This window comes from Apium graveolens, chromosome 9 (genome assembly GCF_009905375.1).
Source record: "Apium graveolens cultivar Ventura chromosome 9, ASM990537v1, whole genome shotgun sequence".
In the NCBI taxonomy this organism is placed as follows: domain Eukaryota; kingdom Viridiplantae; phylum Streptophyta; class Magnoliopsida; order Apiales; family Apiaceae; genus Apium; species Apium graveolens.
The window spans coordinates 26,084,792-26,103,809 of record NC_133655.1 but is presented as its reverse complement, the minus strand read 5'-3'; the positions used below and the strand labels follow the sequence as shown (position 1 = coordinate 26,103,809).

The following is a 19,018-nucleotide window of genomic DNA, read 5'->3' as shown; positions in this document are numbered from 1 at the left end:
GAAATGATTTTTTATTAGTGATTTAGCGTGATATGAGCATGTTAGTACTAATGTTGATATGATATATATTCTCTAAAACTCTAAAAAAAATTCAGTTTGGGATGAGTTTCAAGACGTATGATGAAAGTCAAACATATGCAATCTATCAACTGATGCAGATATGGAAGTATAAGTCCATATCTAATTATTTTCTCTAATCTTATAGTTTATAAGAACGTGTGTGATACATAGATCATTTTTAATATATATTTTAAATTTATTTATATTTGAAATTTTTTTTAAAAAAAAGAAACTTGTCATTTAAAATATTTAATAATATTATTTGATAATAATTAAACATACACATACACGTATATGTAAGTGATATCTCTGAAATAAGATGTATCTAATAAAAAATAATATTATGGACTGTGACATATAGTTTTATTGATATTTATAGTTGTGTATACAAATGATAATAATATTTTAATTAAAAGATAAATTTTAATATTGATTATAGTAGAAATTACTCTTAATTTGATTTTTGTCTTCTTTTGATCAGGATCAATTGTACACATTATTTTGTTATAGTATAAAAAACATTATACCGAATAAATTCAACTTATTATTTTCAGCTTTAATTTAAATTTGTTTAAACTGGAATATATGATATAATTTTTTTAGCTAGTGTAAAAATATATTATTTGATTTTAATTGGTCTAAATATATATTTTTTATTTAAATTTTTTTTTCTTGGAATAAAAGTATTAAACTCTTCTAGCCTTGTTGAGTAGTATATAATGATTTATTTTATTATGACACTGTTCTACAAAGTGACAAATTTTAATAGTGCAGATGCAACAAAATAGTATGAAAATTATAGAATTGGAAGGAACCTATAGTCACATAAGCCCATTATTTCAACCAAATCCAAGTATATAAATTTAGTTTATTTGGAATTTTATTTTAGTGCATGTTTAATATTATTTTGTTTTAAATCGATGTAATAAATCAAATTAATTATTATTAGTTTTTTTTATTTGTTATTTTAGCCTAGATGAATGGTATAATTTTTTAATACTGAATGAATAGTATGTATTAATGCCATTATATCTCCCACCGAATTATCTTTTGATTTGAATAATATTTTAGTCGGTTCAATAGTATTATTATTTTGGGTCCGGCTGAATATTATGTATTATTTTATTTTGCCCTGAATTCATTATACAACTTTATTTCTAATTATATTTATGTTATTATTTTGTTTCTAATAAATTAAATGATAAGTTTTCTTTTTTTATTAAAATAATTGAACTTAAAACATATGTTAATATTTTATATTATTTGTAATTAAGTAATTAATTTGACAGATGCCGCGTATCTTTTGATGAATTCGAAAGAGAATGTAATTATTTATTTTAGCTAAAAAAATTTAGTTTGCGATAAGAGTTTGTTAGGAGGAAGGGTTCAAGGGTGTTAATTAGATTCGATTGCGTATAAGCCGTAAGTATATGGACTGTTTAGTCGGAATGTTTCTTGTTAAATAGCAGAGATCCCGCGTTGGTTTTTTGAATTAATATCAAATAGTTAAATAAGAATAATTAATTAGTTTAATGAAAATAATAAAGTAAATTTCAGCAAGTACGGATCGACCGACTACCAAATTTTTAATATTTCGTCTTTATATGATAACATAGATAGTATAGAAGATAGATAGATAATTAACATATATTAAAAAGAACTCTTCGTAATATGTTTAGAGAAAGATTTGTTTTATTTTGAGAAAATAAAAAAGATAACATGTTTTACTTAAAATATTTATAGATTAAAAAGAATTGTATAAATTATTTGTAGAGAAAAAAGTTGTTTTAGTTAGTGAAAATAAAAAAGGCAACGTATTTTACGTATAAAAGTAATTAGTTAAATATTAATTAAAGGCAATTGAGTAAAATATTAATTTTTTTTAAGAAAGGACATTTATGTATTTGAAGGAAGGACCATAAAGTTTCGTATTTAATATAATAATATAGATAGATAAATAATTCGACTTCAAAAATCAAATATTTTTTTATTTTTTTATGTAATTAAATTATAAGATAATTCTTACTTTAAGTATATTTGTCTTTACATTAATAGTAAAAATTGTATAACAAATAATTTTTATCGTGGACCCGTACAAAATATATCCACGACAACTATTGGTTAGAGCTGCGGATGGTTTTAACTTTTGCATTGATTTTAGATTAGAGGTTTTTAAAAATAGAAAAAGAAAATAAAAGAGGGTTTTTGCATTGTGTTGAACGATGAGATGAGATGAGATGAGATTGTTGTTGTTGTCGAGTGATAAGGACGATGATGTTAAGTTATTCTTGTAAAACAGTTAAAAATTTATGGGTTGTTAAGAATTTATGGGTTGTTAAAGTCAATGAGTTTAACAAAGTCTTTAAGTAAAACAATAATTAAATAAAATAAATAATTAAGTAGCTGAAAAAATAATTTATTAGTTATTAGTGGTTATAATATAATTATTCTATTTTATTAAATAAACTTGTCTGTGATATTTAGAGAAATTGTTTTAATTGAGAGAAATAAAATATGATAATGTGCTATAGTTGAAAACAATTTTTTTTTTCCTATTATAATTCGATTACTAAGGCTAATAAAACTTTTAATAAAAATAAGAGTAATTCTGTAAATTCAACCTGTACCGAAAAACATGTACCGTATCAAAACTTTCAATATTTTATCTTTTATATAATATTAATATACAGATAGATTAATATATCATAATTTAGTTATTATATTTTTGTTACTATTTTATTTTATACATAGAATTGTCCTATCAGGGTTTGTTTCGTGACATGCCTACATTAATGAGTTGTTGAATACTTAGTTGCTGTATTGGTTAATAATTTGAAATTTTGGAGATATTAAACGATGAAATTTGTGGGAGCCATTGAAATTAATAACATAATTAATGTGGAAGTAGGAGACTCGAAGCATCAATATTAGTGGTGCAACCACAAAAGATAATTGGTGTATAGGCGAAGAATAAGTCTATGCCCATCCAAATTAAAATATATGAATTTTTTTAATATTATATTATTTAAAAAGAATTATAAGTAATTTCAGCAAGTACCGATCGACCCATCGACTACCAAATTTTTAATATTTCGTCTATTATAATATAATATAGATGTAATATATAATACGGAATTTTTAATTTACCGTATCAACTATCATATAATTAATTTCGATAAATAATGATAACAAATACACAATTTTTGGAAAAATTACGCGGCTTTAAATCCTAGTTTTTTACAATGTAGAACCACTATCTTCTTCTCTCTTGCACTTTTGTTGTTGATAGAATACATTTATAATAATAAAATATTAGATAAGGAATGAGTATAAGAAATATCGTGGGATAAAAAAGAATTACTAATTCATTTAATAGATTATTAAAACTAAGGATTAAATATTAAAGTGCCAATTGACACTGATATTAATAAGGTATCACTTGAATTACTAAAATTATACTCCCTCCGTTCTTTTCAATTGTTTACATTTTTTAGAGAGTGTTCGACACACATTTTAAGGTACATATAAAATATAGTTCTGTAATTTTTTTTTACAATTTTGTTTTTCTAAATAAAAATTAAAAGATTCAACTTTTATTCAGAAAAAGAAAATTGTAAAAATAAGTTATATAACTATACTTTTTATGCACCTTAAAATACGTGTCAGGCACCTTCTCATAAATGTAAACTATTCAAAGGGATTGAGGGAGTAAAAAATTTCAAGCAAATATCTTAAAATTTGTACTCGAATATTAAAAAATAATTGTATGGAATTTCATACCTTTTTCTTGAATGTCACCGCAACAAAATGAAAAGTTATGTATTCTAGTATTTAAAATGATATATCTAGATTTTCTAAATTTATATACTAATATATGTTTACTTAAATAAAAAAGTAACTACAAAATTAAAAGTAAATACTACATAAATTTTTAAATATTTAACGATATAATCCAAAATACTAGATTAAGTAAATTTCAATTTGATTGCAATAACATTCAAGAAAAATGTTTAGAACTCCATAAAAATAATTTTAAGTACTTACACAAATTTAAAGGTATATGTTTTTATTTAGTTTGAATTTAGTGATTCAAATGATATTTCATTAAAGTTTGATGATTAAACTAATATATGTCATTCAACATGTTTAACACTCAACCTTGTATAATTTGATATGCCTTTTTTTATTTGGTTTGGTTATCTCTATTTATGATCGTCAAGTCTTTTTAATCAAATGATTAGGACCGTTAGATTCAAATATTAAAAAAATATACACTACTCAAGTTTCTAGGTTCGAAACCCGCCAACAATAAATATTTATATTATTATTTGTACACTACTAAAGCTTCTAGATTCAAACTCAACAATAACAAATATTTATATAATTATTTATATACTACCCAAAATTCATGTTCGAATCTTGCTAACAACAAATATTTATATTATTATTTATAAATATACTAATAATGTAATGATCCAAATTTTTTTTATTATAAATTTAAATAATATAAAAATATAATAAAGATGTGTAATTGCACCGATTGTAAAGGAAGTATTTATAAATACCTAAAGATACACCGACACTAAACAAATAAAAGTTTCATGATTTCTTACTTGCTACAACAGTAGGATTTTCACAAATGCATGTTAACAACAAGATATACAAGACATGAGTATATTATATAAAACTAGCTTAAAATCCGTGCAATGTACGGATCACACAGTTTTTTTAATATTATATATTCTTTTTAAAAAAATTGAATTCAATTTTTAATTTTATTGACTTAAAACTTTAAATGATATGATTTCATAATAATTATATTAATAGATATATATGTTCATAATTTTTTAGAACATTTAAACTTATTTAAAGTGATAGCATTGGTAAGGAGGAAAATGTTATTATAATAAAATTATTATTTTATTTAAGGTAAAAATATAATGTCTCCATTATGTTGGGACCTTAAAAATATTATTTTAGCATGTCGATTACTTAATCGATTAACTATAATTCTATAAAAAAATATTTGAAAGAGACAATATTATTGATTCCACGATATAATTTTATTGATAATTCGTGTATTTTTTTTAAAAAAATAATATTTATATTTCATTTAAAATTTGATTTTTTAGTTCACATTAATAGGATATGAATTATACTTAGTCTAATGTTAATTTGATTTTCTCGGATGAGTGGTTTTCATTATTTTATTTTAGCCAGATGTCCAATATACCGACCAAATCAAACTAATTATTTTTAGTTTGATTTTATTTTTTTAAAAAAATCTGAATCAATAAGATAATTTTGTTTTAGACTGAATAAACAGTATATATGATTTTATTTTTGTTGGTTGAATTGTATTTTTATTTTAGTTTTGTGTTAGTCTGAATCAATTGTATAATGCATTTTTTAATCCTGGATAAATAAAATATATTATTTTGTTTATCCAAGTTCATTAGTATAATTTTTTTAGGAGTACTGATAGTATTATTATTTTATCTTAACCCGATTCACATGATATATCAACTAAATCTTAATAATTATATTTAGTTTGCTTAAATTTAATTTAGCTCCAAGTAACAAATTAGAATAATATAGAATTTGATATGAATTAAAATATAGATTGGTAGAAGAAGTTGAATTTAATATAAATTATAATGATATAGAGTTCGATATAAAATAGAATTGAAATTGTAAATTAATAGAGGAAGTTGACTTTAATATCAATTATAATTAGAATTGATCGACCCAATAATTAGAATTAGAATAATTAAGTACTCAAGTGGTCAATGGCTTATCTTTTGTCGTTCCGGATACTTGCCTCGATTCTTGCTCACTCCGAAATTTGTTAGAACAGATACTTTATAAGGCATATAAGTCAAATTAGTCACAAAAAAGTAAGTGAATAATTAAATAAGGGTAATTAAATAATTTAAGCAAGTACCGACCGTCCGACTACCAAATTTGTAATGTTTCTTCTATTATAATATGGGACTAGCCTATAACCCGTGCGATGTATGGATGGATTATAACATTCATAATTTTGTTGTTATACATTAATTATTTATATATTATAAAAAATAAATTACCAAAAAATAATAAATTTTAATATAGTAAATAGGTTTATTAAAATTAATGATATGAATATTATTTATATTATGTTATTGACGGGGTCAAATTTTAGATGGTTAATTCTAGAATATTGTTTAATATTTAATTTAACAATTCTTATATATTTATTTTAAAATTTAACAATAGTATCATACATCAATATTATCTATCTACAATCTATATCATTATGTAATCGATAACATATTAAATGTTTTGGTACTGTTTTTTTGTACACGTTAAATTTACCTAATGACCTTACTAAAAAAATTCATAAAATATTTTATATTTTCAATTTAAAATATAACTAAGGACCATACCGATCAAAATTTCAATTTTTCTATCAATCTACAATCTACAATATATCATAATAGACGAAATACTAAAAGTTTGGTAGTCGTAGAGTATTTGATAAAATTATTTAAATGTCCTCACTTAATTAATTTATTGTTTTGACATAATTATCTTATATAATATTATCGTCAAAAATTATGAAATTCATGAAATTAATTTAAATATAACCGACCACAGTATGCGAGTATGACACGGTGTTTGTGTAAATATAAATGTTGTTCAAGATAAAATTAAGTAATAAATACTATTGACATTGTCAAATATTATATTATTAAATCGGGCTAAAAAATTAAACTAAAAGATAATTCGTTGGTCAATATAATAACATCGAGCCGAGAAACAATATATAAGTTGTTTTTATAACAACTATAGTTAATACAATATTAAAATAAAAATAAAGAAAAATAAAAATTATTTAAAACAACTGTGTATGGGTACAGTACTTTATAAATTTACATAACTAACCTAACTTAATAGTTTCATTTCATATTTTACTGGATTAACTTTACTTAATTAGTATATAAGTTACCATTTTAACTAAAAACACATTATCTTTTATATTTTATTCAACTATAACACTTCTTTTTACAAAAATATTAAGAACATTTTTATTTAACAAAATATATTTTTATGTATAATAATACACGAAACATTAAAAATTAAGGTGCTTGCTGAAGTTATTTTATTGTCTTTATAATTTATACTATATTATCATATATATATATATATTATAAAAGCAAAATATTAAAATTTTGCTAATTAGTCAGTTAATCGATAATTTTTTTTTTTCAAATTAAACATGTTCCTTTTTTTCCATTTCTTCCAACTAAAAGACCCACTTCTCCAAATTTCTTAGAGAAAGTCTATTTTATAAAATTTAATAATAATATTTTAATTATTAATAACGAAACAATTATCATTTTCAGCTAACACACATAATATTTTCTAACCAAGTCTTATTCTTTTTCAAAAATAACATCAAAAATCTATTTAATAAAATAAAATGCTATTATTATAGTTGTTAGTAATAAACCAATTAGCTTTTTCTAACTAAACACAATATCAATATAATTCAAATTAATGCAATATTATTAAAAGTAAATTGAATTAAAAATTGTTTTCAAAATCAAATAAAGTCCGTGAATCCCACAAATTTTAAGTAAATATTATTAAAACCTAAATATAAAAAAATTGTTGTACATAACTCATATTTTAATATTAGCATTTTAAATCTTTAAATTTTTAATTAAAATTTTAGTGTTCAAAACTTATTTTTAAATTTACTTTTTATTTTGTTATTGGTGCTCGTGCCGGAGTCCGGGGGCATGTCATGTAAGAGTTGTGGAGGAGTCTAGCTCTAGTTATATGTACGTGCTATTTTTATTATTTGTGTGTGTGTTTTTTTAAAAAACACGAGTTAGTTAGGTATTTGAGTAAAGAGTCTTGGATAACCCTAAGTGTTTTTTTATTAAAAAACATTTATTATTTTATTATTTTTTATTATATAAAATTAAATTATATCAGATAATAAATATATATTATTAAAATTCATAACAAAGTTAATAATTTATATATCATGTTATTAACATATTCAAATTTTAAATAGTTAAAAAAAGGCCCTCCGCACGAGCCGGGTATGCTCTTGATTTCGTTGATTTGGTGTATGTGGATGATGTGATAAATTTTTTTAAAAAATTTGTTCTTGATTTGTTAAAAAATTGTTATTTTTAAAATTTGAATTATTTAAATTAATTTTGAAAGTGTTTGGTTTTTTAACAAAAAAGATGAAAAAGAAGTTCGGTGCGATTAGAAATAAGTAGGATTATCATTAAAAGAGTTTATAATTATATCAAATACGTGATTTAATTTTTTTATATTCAAATACATGATTTAATTTTTTTAAATAGAATATATATATTTTAACTTTATTTTGGAAAGTGTTAACAACCGTTTACCAACCGATCAAAGGAAATCATGTTTCGATTGCACCGGCTAGTTTATAAAATTTATATATATATATATATATATATTTTCTTGAAACTTTAATCTTTTTCTAAAAGAATTTATGTTTGTTAAGTTAGCATTATAATTTAATAATTTAATTTTAATATTAGTAATACATATATAAATTATAATTGTACATTCAAATGTTAACCAATAATAATACAAATAATTTTTAATGATGCTATATATTTAAGTATTAGTTTTTTTATTATGTTAACTTGTATTGTATTTATTAGACATCTTTTTGTTGTTAGTAATTTAAAATCAACAAATATTAAAATTTTATCGTTCTTACTTAATATAATAGTATATGACACAATAATTCTTTTATTTTCTAAATAAACTATTTTTTAAATTTATTTACAACTAAACTATTTGATCTATGACTTTTACAACAATAATGATTTGAATATATCTAAATACATACACTTTATATGATTTTGTTAAATATTTTGATTTGTGAGTAATATTTTAATATAAATATTGAGAACATATGTGTTCTAAAATTTATAATATAATATAATTTTCATAACCGATTATTGTACTTTCTATAATAAAACTTAATTTCATATTAATACAGTGCAAATAAATTTTAACATGTCATGCAATATGTTAATAAATTATTTTTATGTATTTTAATTTGAATCACCCTTATATAGGTAAATATTATAAAACTTTGCTATAGTGATTTCACATTTATTATGAATTTTTAAATTTAATTTTTTGTTTTTTTTAAATTTTTAATTGAATGTTTATTTGTTGTAATATCTAATGTATTAAATAATTAATGTAATTTATTTATATATTTTTTAGGGTTTTTTGTTTATGTATTAGTTTTTTATTTGTTCATTTGGTTATATATCTTTATGATATTTGTGTAAGGTTATTATCTAAAATAATTACATATTTAAATGATTAAAATGAGTTTAATTGAACAATTTATATGAGTTTACTTAATTACATGTGTTTATTTATACAAATGATTTAATATTTTAATAAAATAATAGAATAAATGAAATAATTATAATCTATATTATATCTATAATAAATGAAATAAATATACTCTATATTATACCTATATTTTAGGGGTGGGGTTTGTGTGACGAACAAACCATAGTAGCTTATGGGGGTGTACGCGGTTCGGATCAGATCGGTTTTGGGGTAAAAGTCGAACCAAACCGCGTTGAGCGATTTTAGAAAATTATCATCCGCAACCGCGGTTAACCGCGTCAATTGCGGTTGCGAATTTGCGGTTATTGCGGATCGGTTTGCGGTTCAACCACTTATTTTAAAATAATTAATAATTTGCAAAAAAATAAATTCGGAATATTAATAAATTCAAGTTTAAGTTACGTGATAAATTTACATTCAAAAATAAAATATAAACTAATGCTCCGTGTGGAGCAAAAATATTAAAAACATATAAAAATATGAAGGCGAGAGAAAAGAAAAAAGAAGAATAAAAAAAATTACATGTTGATTACATTTTCTATTTGTTTAGTTATATATCTTATAATGATTGTGAATCTTATAAACGAAATCTTAACATTAACATAAGATTAGTTAAAAAAATATGTATACTTATTAATTTATATGATATCAACTACATTTTTGTAAATATAGTTTATTATAAATATATGTTGCGAGTTGCGGTTGTGGTTTTGTGATTTTCAAGAATTTAAAACCGCATCCAAACCGCGAATGAGCGGTTTTTAAAATTTAAATTCACAACCAACCCGCGTTTCACGATTATCCGCAAAATGCGGTTCGGTTGCGAGCGGTTGAACGGTTCGTGTGTGCAGCCCTAGTAGCTTACCAGCAAAACTGTCTTACTCCAATTATATATAAGATATAATATAATAGATGTTATTCCCTCTCTGGCTTGGCTTATGAAAGTCGTCGCTTTTGATCCCTTGGAAACCCTATATAGCCTAGTTGGTGCCAAATTTTGACTTTGTAGACTCAAACAATCCTTTCACTTGTACCACAGAGCAACTTGGGTTATCTCGAGTCTCCGCTGTCTATTGTCATTTGCTCTTTACACAGCCAGCACACCTACTACACTTTGATCTAATATAGAATTAAAATTACTGTCAAGCTTCGAGTGAAATACCCTATCTTATGGGCGGGATATCTTGCGTCTAGATGTTGGAATACGAAGATTTACTGAATTACGTAATTTTAGCTACTGAATAAAGAAGTACAAGTGCATCGGAGAGAATTCCAATACTGTCTTCAGCATGAATTAAGAAACTAGACTAACCCTTAACTGATCAAAATTAGAAAATCTCAGTACCTCAAATACTCTGTCCTATCAAATGTGATAATCCAACAAAAAGTCAATGTCAATAAACTAAATTCCAACTTACCTTTTATATCAACGATACCCCACGTCCCCCACCCCTTGAACAAGCTTGATAGCCAATGTTTAACATCTAAATATCATCTAATTATCAGGCATTATACTAACAATCCTTTGTAAATTCCCGAAAGCTGCCAATTTTACATTTGTTTTGACTAAGATTATTAAAGAGCAAATAGGCAGTCTACTGACCATTTCCTTGTCCCTTTGTCCTTGTTGCCGTCCTCTATATAATAAGTAAGCAGCCCCCTGCACCAGATACATAACAATCCCGGCTCTTCATATTCTCTCATCTCATCTGATCATCGCGGTGTTTTATATACTTAACGCAGTTGAATCAAACGATGGCTGCCTCTAGTATTCTGTTTGTAGCTTCAATATTGTTCTGCTCCTTTGCCTTGAGTTGTTATGCTAACGAACTCTTCTCTGACCTGGAACATTCTATCCTCGTCACAGCGTCTCCTAAAAGCGGACAAGGTATACAGAGATTTAAACATATGTACCATTTACTTAAATTAAAATACGTTCATAATATCGTACTTCCAAGATTCATTTTTGTTATTTTCCAAAATAGAATGGATTGTTCAATAATTTGATTGAGACTTTAAATTGCAGTGTTGAAATCTGGGGAAGCAAATATCACTGTAACATGGTCTTTCAACAAAACCTTTCCAGGAACAGAATCAACCTACAAAACTGTAAAGGTAAAGCTTTGCTATGCTCCGGTCAGTCAAAAGGATCGTGGATGGCGCAAAACAAAAGATGAGCTTAAGAAGGACAGAACTTGCCAACACAAGATTGTAAACAGGGATTACAAACCTTCAAAGGATATGGTTACTTGGACTGTAGAAAGAGATACCCCCCAAGCAACGTACTTTGTGAGGGTTTATGTTTTCAATGCCGAGGACAAAGAAGTTGCCTATGGCCAAAGCACTGATGATGCTAAGAAAAAGAACTTGTTTGAGGTAGAGGCGGTCACTGGCCGCCATGTCTCCCTTGATATTGCATCTGTGTGCTTCTCTGTTTTCTCTATTGTGTCTTTAGCCGGCTTCTTTTACCTGGAGAAGCGAAAGGGAAGAAGTTCACAGCAAAAGTGAGCAAGGTTATTCCTCGTTTTACCTATGTGTCTGGTGATATTAGGCTCCTCAATCTTATGTTAACTCATCAATAAGCAGACCTTGTTGTAACTTTATAGGGACTAGATGAGTGGATTAGAGAAGCTGGAATTATATAGTTCTTTCTGTTTGTTATATATTGAAGATTTTACTGTTTACATCTTATGAATTTTCTGAATTGTCCGTTTAATTACTATTACTTTGCAAATTTTGTTTGCTATGATGGATTTGTTCGTGAATAAGATCAATAATCGAACAGTCAGACCAGTGTAAAAGCCTCATTATCAGCAAGGTCTGAACCACCACTTGAATTCCATTGTAGCATTTTGCACCCAAGGAAGTTTGTAGGTAAACGGTCTCCAGTTTAAATTACGAAGCCTGTTAGGTTGCTTAATATGTGAGCTTAGGCGTTTACTTAACATGCATTCACAGTTGCAATTACTCCTGCAATTGTGTACATTAGGATAAACTTCAACTCAAAGCTTGGCAGCCATATTGGTAGCTTATGTTTTATTTTACCTGATATTGAACCAGAAGATTAATTACATTATGTTTATGATCTAAATAATTTTAAGAAGTTGAGTAATTCTGAATGCATATTAGTGGGAATTTTGAAAAATTAGCAATCCCATTTAGCTTAATTATTACAATAATAAAAGAAAAAAACTTAATAGTCAACTTTGCCAACTAGTCACTAAACCAGCACAACATCATCTTTCTTTTCTGGCTGTCTTTATCAATCGCATTCTGAATTCAACAACTGTAAGTCAACTAAAACAAAATTAATATTAACTCACAATCAGCATGATCAGCTGATGCTCAAACTTTATTGTCACATGGCTTTCTAATACAAAAATGAAGTCAACTGCCTTAGAGATGCTGAGATTTCTAGCAGTAGGTTTAGACATGACCTCATAGGGGCTAGTGTTGCGGTTTAATTAGTGAATGAAGATACTGATTCATTAATCAACTCTCTGCTTATCCTAATAGGAGTATGATTTAGTTTTACAATATTGAATTTGAAACAATTTGGAAGTTTGTAAGAGTCAGAAATTAATAAGAGAAAATCTTTGTTGAAATAATAACACACAGTACTGATGTGTGTGTTCCTGCACATACAGTCTCCTCGGACAATGCAACAAAGTACAGCTACAAACCCTGCCTCCTATTGAGTTATGACCATCTTAGCTAGGAGAGCATTGTTTATATTTTAATCTATTTATTTAGTAATTCCGAATTTAGAATCTTCTCCAGCTATTGTTAGTCGACAATGTAAAGATTACTGCAGGAAATTTTCATAACATGATAAACTTTTCTAAATGTTGAAAATAAATTGCTTAAGTATGATGAATCAGAAAAACAAGTATGAAACCTGGTTGTACCAACAATGAAAAATGAAAACCACCGGAACGACAAATCAAGAAACGGGTCTGAAGCATTCAGATAGAAAAGGCTTCTTTTCCTTTTAAACTTGGTAACACATGTAGTCAAATTTTCACCTTCTCGTGACATAGAGCCAGAGCCTGTGTGAGAATGTTAAAGAAAGATGAACAACCTATTAATCATAATATTTACCGATGAAAAAGGTATAAAGAAAGAGATCGCAAATCACGTTAGATTAAAAAGCATCAGTCATGTAAGAAAGCACCTGTTACTGCATCACAATTACTAACCGCCATTGGCAAAGCAGTTGTTAGTTCTTTTAGCTGCTTCTTAACTAAAAAAGAGGAGATAAAAGAAATACAATTGATGACAAAATATCTCCAAGTACACAATATTCAATTTAATCTTTTTGTGAAATACAAAGTAGGTTATAATCTATATTATCTTAAAGGCTACTAATGTCCATTTAGAATTTACCCACTAAATTTATCTATGACCCACTATCTATAACCTATTTAATTTTTTTACACATAAAACATTATATTATACACATATCCATGGATCTTTTAAGATTTAAATATTTTATAACCCATATACAAACTAACCTATTATACAGCTAGACCCACCTAATTGTAGCAACTGATTAGCACGTTCAAATATTTTTGAATTTTTTTCTCTCTCAAACTGGTGCTATATGTGATAACTGATTAATAGGTTTCCTCTGTTGTTCTTCTCAATCGAACGATTTTGCTCCGCCGATCTCCTGTCAAGCATGGATTCACGCTCCCTGGAAGGCTCATGCTCTGCAAGGACATCACTTTAAGTGTTATATGATTTTGAATGGATTCATGGATTCAAGCATGGTGTTATATCATGCACGTTAAGTGTTATATGATTTTGAATGATTTTATGTTTTTGTCCGTAGGGGAACGTTTGATTCGTAGCCAAGATTCATCAGATCAGGGCTCAAATCAATCTTCTCTTTTGCAGGCTATCCCAAGTTTTCCTGTTTCTGAGTCGAATGATGAATATCATTCTTTCTCTTACATTTTATATATAGATTGTAATGTAATTCATGTTCTTACATTTTATATTTTGTTACTGACACGTTATTCGAATAAAGTCATGATTATGTTTATTCCCACAAGACAAAAATATTTTGGCAACTGTTTTTATTATTACAAGTCATAATGATGTATTAATATTTTCCAATCCCTTTTCCAATAATCCAACTTACTACCATTTAATCATTACGCATTTCTGAAGTTATAACTCTTAAAAGTAAAGTAGAAAGTGATAAGTTTTTCTTCACATTCAATGCAGTTAATTGGAATACATAAACCACTTTATATTTATACAGAGTTGGAGAACTCCAAGTTTGCCCGCCTTTACATATATAACTGTTGCATTTAGACCTTATCATAATCAGTTATCATTGTAATTCTGCTTCATTACCAAATCACTATCTTCACTACATCATGGCAAACTTTAACATTTTCAGCATTGATACTGATATTATGGCTATATTGTTTGCATTCATAATACACGATCTTGATAGCTTTCACATGTTTGGAAAGTTGTTGATGGCCTATTTCACCAAAGCAAGCAGAATCCAAGTTAAAGAGATGTTGCGGAAACTCAATTGGGATGCTCTATACCAGTACCATAATCATTATCTACAAGTTAGGCGTGACCAATTCCATGGCTTTATTCGTTTTGCCATTTCTCTTGAAGTTGAGCAAGCATTGTTTTATAACTCGGTTCGAATGCTTTTCATGCTTAATAATGTGGATCATAATCTTCAAACTCTCTCTTTTCTCTCCAGTAATCATTTTCCATCTTATTTTAGTTTTGTCTTTTTTAGAGCCGTGTACAGACCATATGAAAAAGATCAGGTTGTTGAAGAAATATCTCATATTGTTGGAATGGTTGATCTTAAATCGAAGTTAGTAGACATTGTTCATTTGCTTGAGGATATGTACTGGTACATATCGGATGTAGACAATTTTCTTCCTCTTTATAAATTTTGTCCAAATGCAAGAAATAAAGATCCGATAAACAGAATTGAAGGTAATCCTTTTGGTGAACAATTTTGGTATTCACTTTGTGAGTTGACTGTGAAAGAGAAGTACCGTGAATAAGGTGAATTTTATAATCAACGTTTAACCATGTCACACATATGGAATTCATGTTGTGGTCATTGCAAAGTGCATATACTTTTGTTCAAGATTTTGCTTGGTGAGGTTTATGATTGATGTTTTGCAGTTTTATTGAATTTAGTACGAAATTGAAACATTTGGTAGTTTAAGTTTTGTAATTTCTAGACTTTATGTTGAATGGAATATTATTGTTTGCTGTTGATCAAACTAAGATGAAGAATGTGTGGTAATATATAAGTTTTGAACATGTAAATGAAGTTAATTTGGTATGTAGTCCAAGATAGATTTTGGCATACAATATTTTGTTACAATAAATAAAGATATGATAGAGATAACAATTATATAATTATAGATTTTGTGATGTCAAAATCACAATTACAAATTAGGCAGAATAAATAATTGGGCATATTTTGGCCATAATTAATTATGTCATAGGAAGATAACCTTAAAGTTGTTAGATATGGTAAGTTTGTAACAGCAAAGAACTTACGAAATCCTCGAGTCTCCAAATTTGTGGTCATTGAAACCATCATTGTGAAACTATAGTTTTCATGAGTATCATGACATATTAGTTATAATAAAAGTATAACTCACATAGTTTTTAAATCTACATGTGGGTTATTACATCCATTTTCATTAAACCACAACTACATATGTGCAATTCATAGGCCATGAGTTGATACTATGATTAGGTAAGTACCTTAATGTAATCACCCAAGGAATTAATACATAAGCCCAATGTTATCTTCAGTCGATAATTATCAAAAATTATAACAATTCAGTAATACCAAACATGGAAAATGCCATGTTTGCAATGATACGTCTTAAAGTGAAATCCATGCCAAAACAATTGGCGACTGTATCAATATTACATTCTTTGTTAAAAGCATAAGTTAAAAACATTGGAATATCGGCAAACACGCAAGCATGGTCATGAAATGTTTTCACCCGAATTCATCTCCATTCCATTATTCCCGAACTAATTTCCCTGGACGTTCTCTGCATCAAGAAAAAGAACATTTGTATCTTTAAATGTGTGTATTTAAATGGAGGTAAACAATCAGTTAAGTATAAACCAAAAATAGTTTATGTAAGTTCAACAATGTGTTGATTGTTAGGATTGCAACAATAGTAAATTACTACTATACTAACACAATGAGGCAGTTATATAACCAATAACAAGAACAAGGGAAATTAGAAACAGCCCATCCCCGGTGGATAATGCTTAGTACACCGATGGATAATCCATACTATGTACACCGATGGATAATGCTCACTTAGTACCCCGGCGGATAATGTACACTTTGTACCCCGATGGATAATGCACACTTTGTACCCCGGTGGATAATGCACACTTTGTACCCCGACGGATAATGTACACTTTGTACTTCGACGGATAATGTACATTTTGTACTCCGACGGATAATGTACACTTTGTAATCCGACGGATAATCAGTTCAGTGCATTTTGTACCCAGGTGGATAATCAATTCAGTGCATTTTGTACCCCCGTGGATAATGCACACTTTGTACCCCGGTGGATAATCAGTTCAGTGCATTACTCCAAATCCTGATATTCAGATTCAATATTCATATTAAAAAAATATAATAAGTCAGTAAATATTATAATTAAACATTAAGTAAACTTCCTCGCTTACTTAATCAATGTGGGACAAACCCACACAACCTTTTTCAAACTACTAACTTCAACTCAATTTCTTTATGGATTACACTAAAAAATGACTTAGATACAAACATGAAAGTTTAAGTCCTCATTACAAAGAACAACCTCCAACAATTAGATTTAGGAAATTACATTAAGAACATGTCTAAAACATGCCTCAAACTTTCCATTTTCTAACACAATGATCGTCAATTAATATGACCATACTCTATAACAGAGTTTCTATTATTAGAGTTCTCACCAGGCTTTGGGCTCTGATGTGCAAACATCCTTTGCACTCCATATTTGTCAAAAATGACAGCATCAAACCGACCAGCTTCCCAGTTGGTGAACACAATAAAATCTCCCAGGTTGAGTTGAATATATACTGGAATTTTATAGAGACCAAAGAACCTTTTGTCATATTTGGAAAAATAACCTGTAAACACTGTATCCAAAGGGAAACAGTAGAGAACAACATCGGGAATATGCTTGCCAAAGTGTGCCACAAAGGAATGTGGAATATCCTGCATCAAAAGTTAAAACATAGTTATCCCATGTATTTCAATTATGTAAATATAAAGTTTTGCCCGATTAAATCATTTTACAAGTTTATAAGAAAATAACTTACAACTAAGCCATCATAGATTGTATTTTCATTAGCTTCAATTAAAATCTTCCATCCAGCTCCAACAATATTGGCTGATCATGTTTGTAAAAAGTATAATTACAATCTTGACTTAAAATAATGCAATGTTCAACCATATAGTGAAGAGCAGATTAGACTTTTACCTCGCTTGGCCACATAGGAATTCAGTTTTTCTGGTATGATATACTCTATTTCACATCCCGTCTTATCAAAAATGTGACCACATAAATTTCCTTCACCTTTGTAGCAGAGAAGAAGTTTACAACCAATGCCTTTTTTGAACAAATTGTTGAGTTCCCCAACTCCAATTAAGCTTTCCTTGTTTTTCTCATAAGAGAATTATAGATGTTGGCCATTTGGTAGCATTATTAATCCATTACCAGGAAGATTTTCACCATATGTAGAAGCAATGGAGAGTGGTAATTTCTGAAGACATAAGCAAATACTTAACATGAATACTCAATTATGATAGTCAGTACATGTATTGGGACAATTGAGTAAGTTATTTACCAATTCATCCATGAGAGGTTGCATTGTGGCATCGACCTCAATGATGAATGCTGGAATGTTAACAGGCTCACAGTTTTGCTGCTGAGATGGAATATTATACATAAGTATAATTAGTAACAACAAATTATTAAGTCTAATTGGCCAATTAGCGAGACCTGTACAATATAACAATTGTAATGTTATTGTATTTTTGGCTTCTAATCCAAGCGTGATCATTTTGTTAATGGATTACAGAATATTGAAGTAGCTCTTGATACTGTGAATCAGGTCAGATGTAACGTCCAGCCGCAATGCTAAACATCTCTTAATACAATCATGGCAGATACTATTACAAATCAATATAGCAGAGTTGAATATGTATAATGGTTGTCCCAGTAGTAAACCAATATAACCAAAATCACAACATACACTGCTAGGCAAAACAGATTAAGACTACCAACGACATAGTTAAAAGAATTGGATTGATTTTTCACCATATAAGTCAACATACAATATGACGATACTATATGAAAAAATACCCAATATTAATCGATACACAATGTTATCACGAGATTACATTGTCAATCCTAAACTAATCTTAAAAACTATTTTCATAGAATCATAAATGTAGGCTATTCACTATACATATTTGTATATTAACATGAGCATGATT

The 19,018-nt window shown here is 27.3% G+C and overlaps 1 protein-coding gene across 1 annotated transcript; it reads left to right on the top strand.

Annotated features, from left to right (window-relative positions):
- The first annotated feature begins 11,038 nt into the window (after positions 1-11,038).
- Positions 11,039-12,168, top strand: LOC141687526 (high-affinity nitrate transporter 3.1-like). The gene is made up of 2 exons (XM_074492832.1): positions 11,039-11,365; positions 11,504-12,168. Exons 1-2 carry the CDS (start codon positions 11,233-11,235, stop codon positions 11,983-11,985), a joined length of 615 nt encoding a protein of 204 aa, XP_074348933.1. The 5' UTR covers positions 11,039-11,232; the 3' UTR covers positions 11,986-12,168.
- The last annotated feature ends 6,850 nt before the right edge of the window (positions 12,169-19,018 follow it).

What these genes read in the sequence shown, in the direction of transcription:
- LOC141687526 (XM_074492832.1), top strand. Translation starts at nt 11,233, where the DNA reads ATGGCTGCCTCTAGTATTCTGTTTGTAGCTTCAATATTGTTCTGCTCC. An exon ending in GTCTCCTAAAAGCGGACAAG is followed by an intron (nt 11,366 to 11,503) that starts GTATACAGAGAT and finishes TTTAAATTGCAG; the next exon opens with TGTTGAAATCTGGGGAAGCA.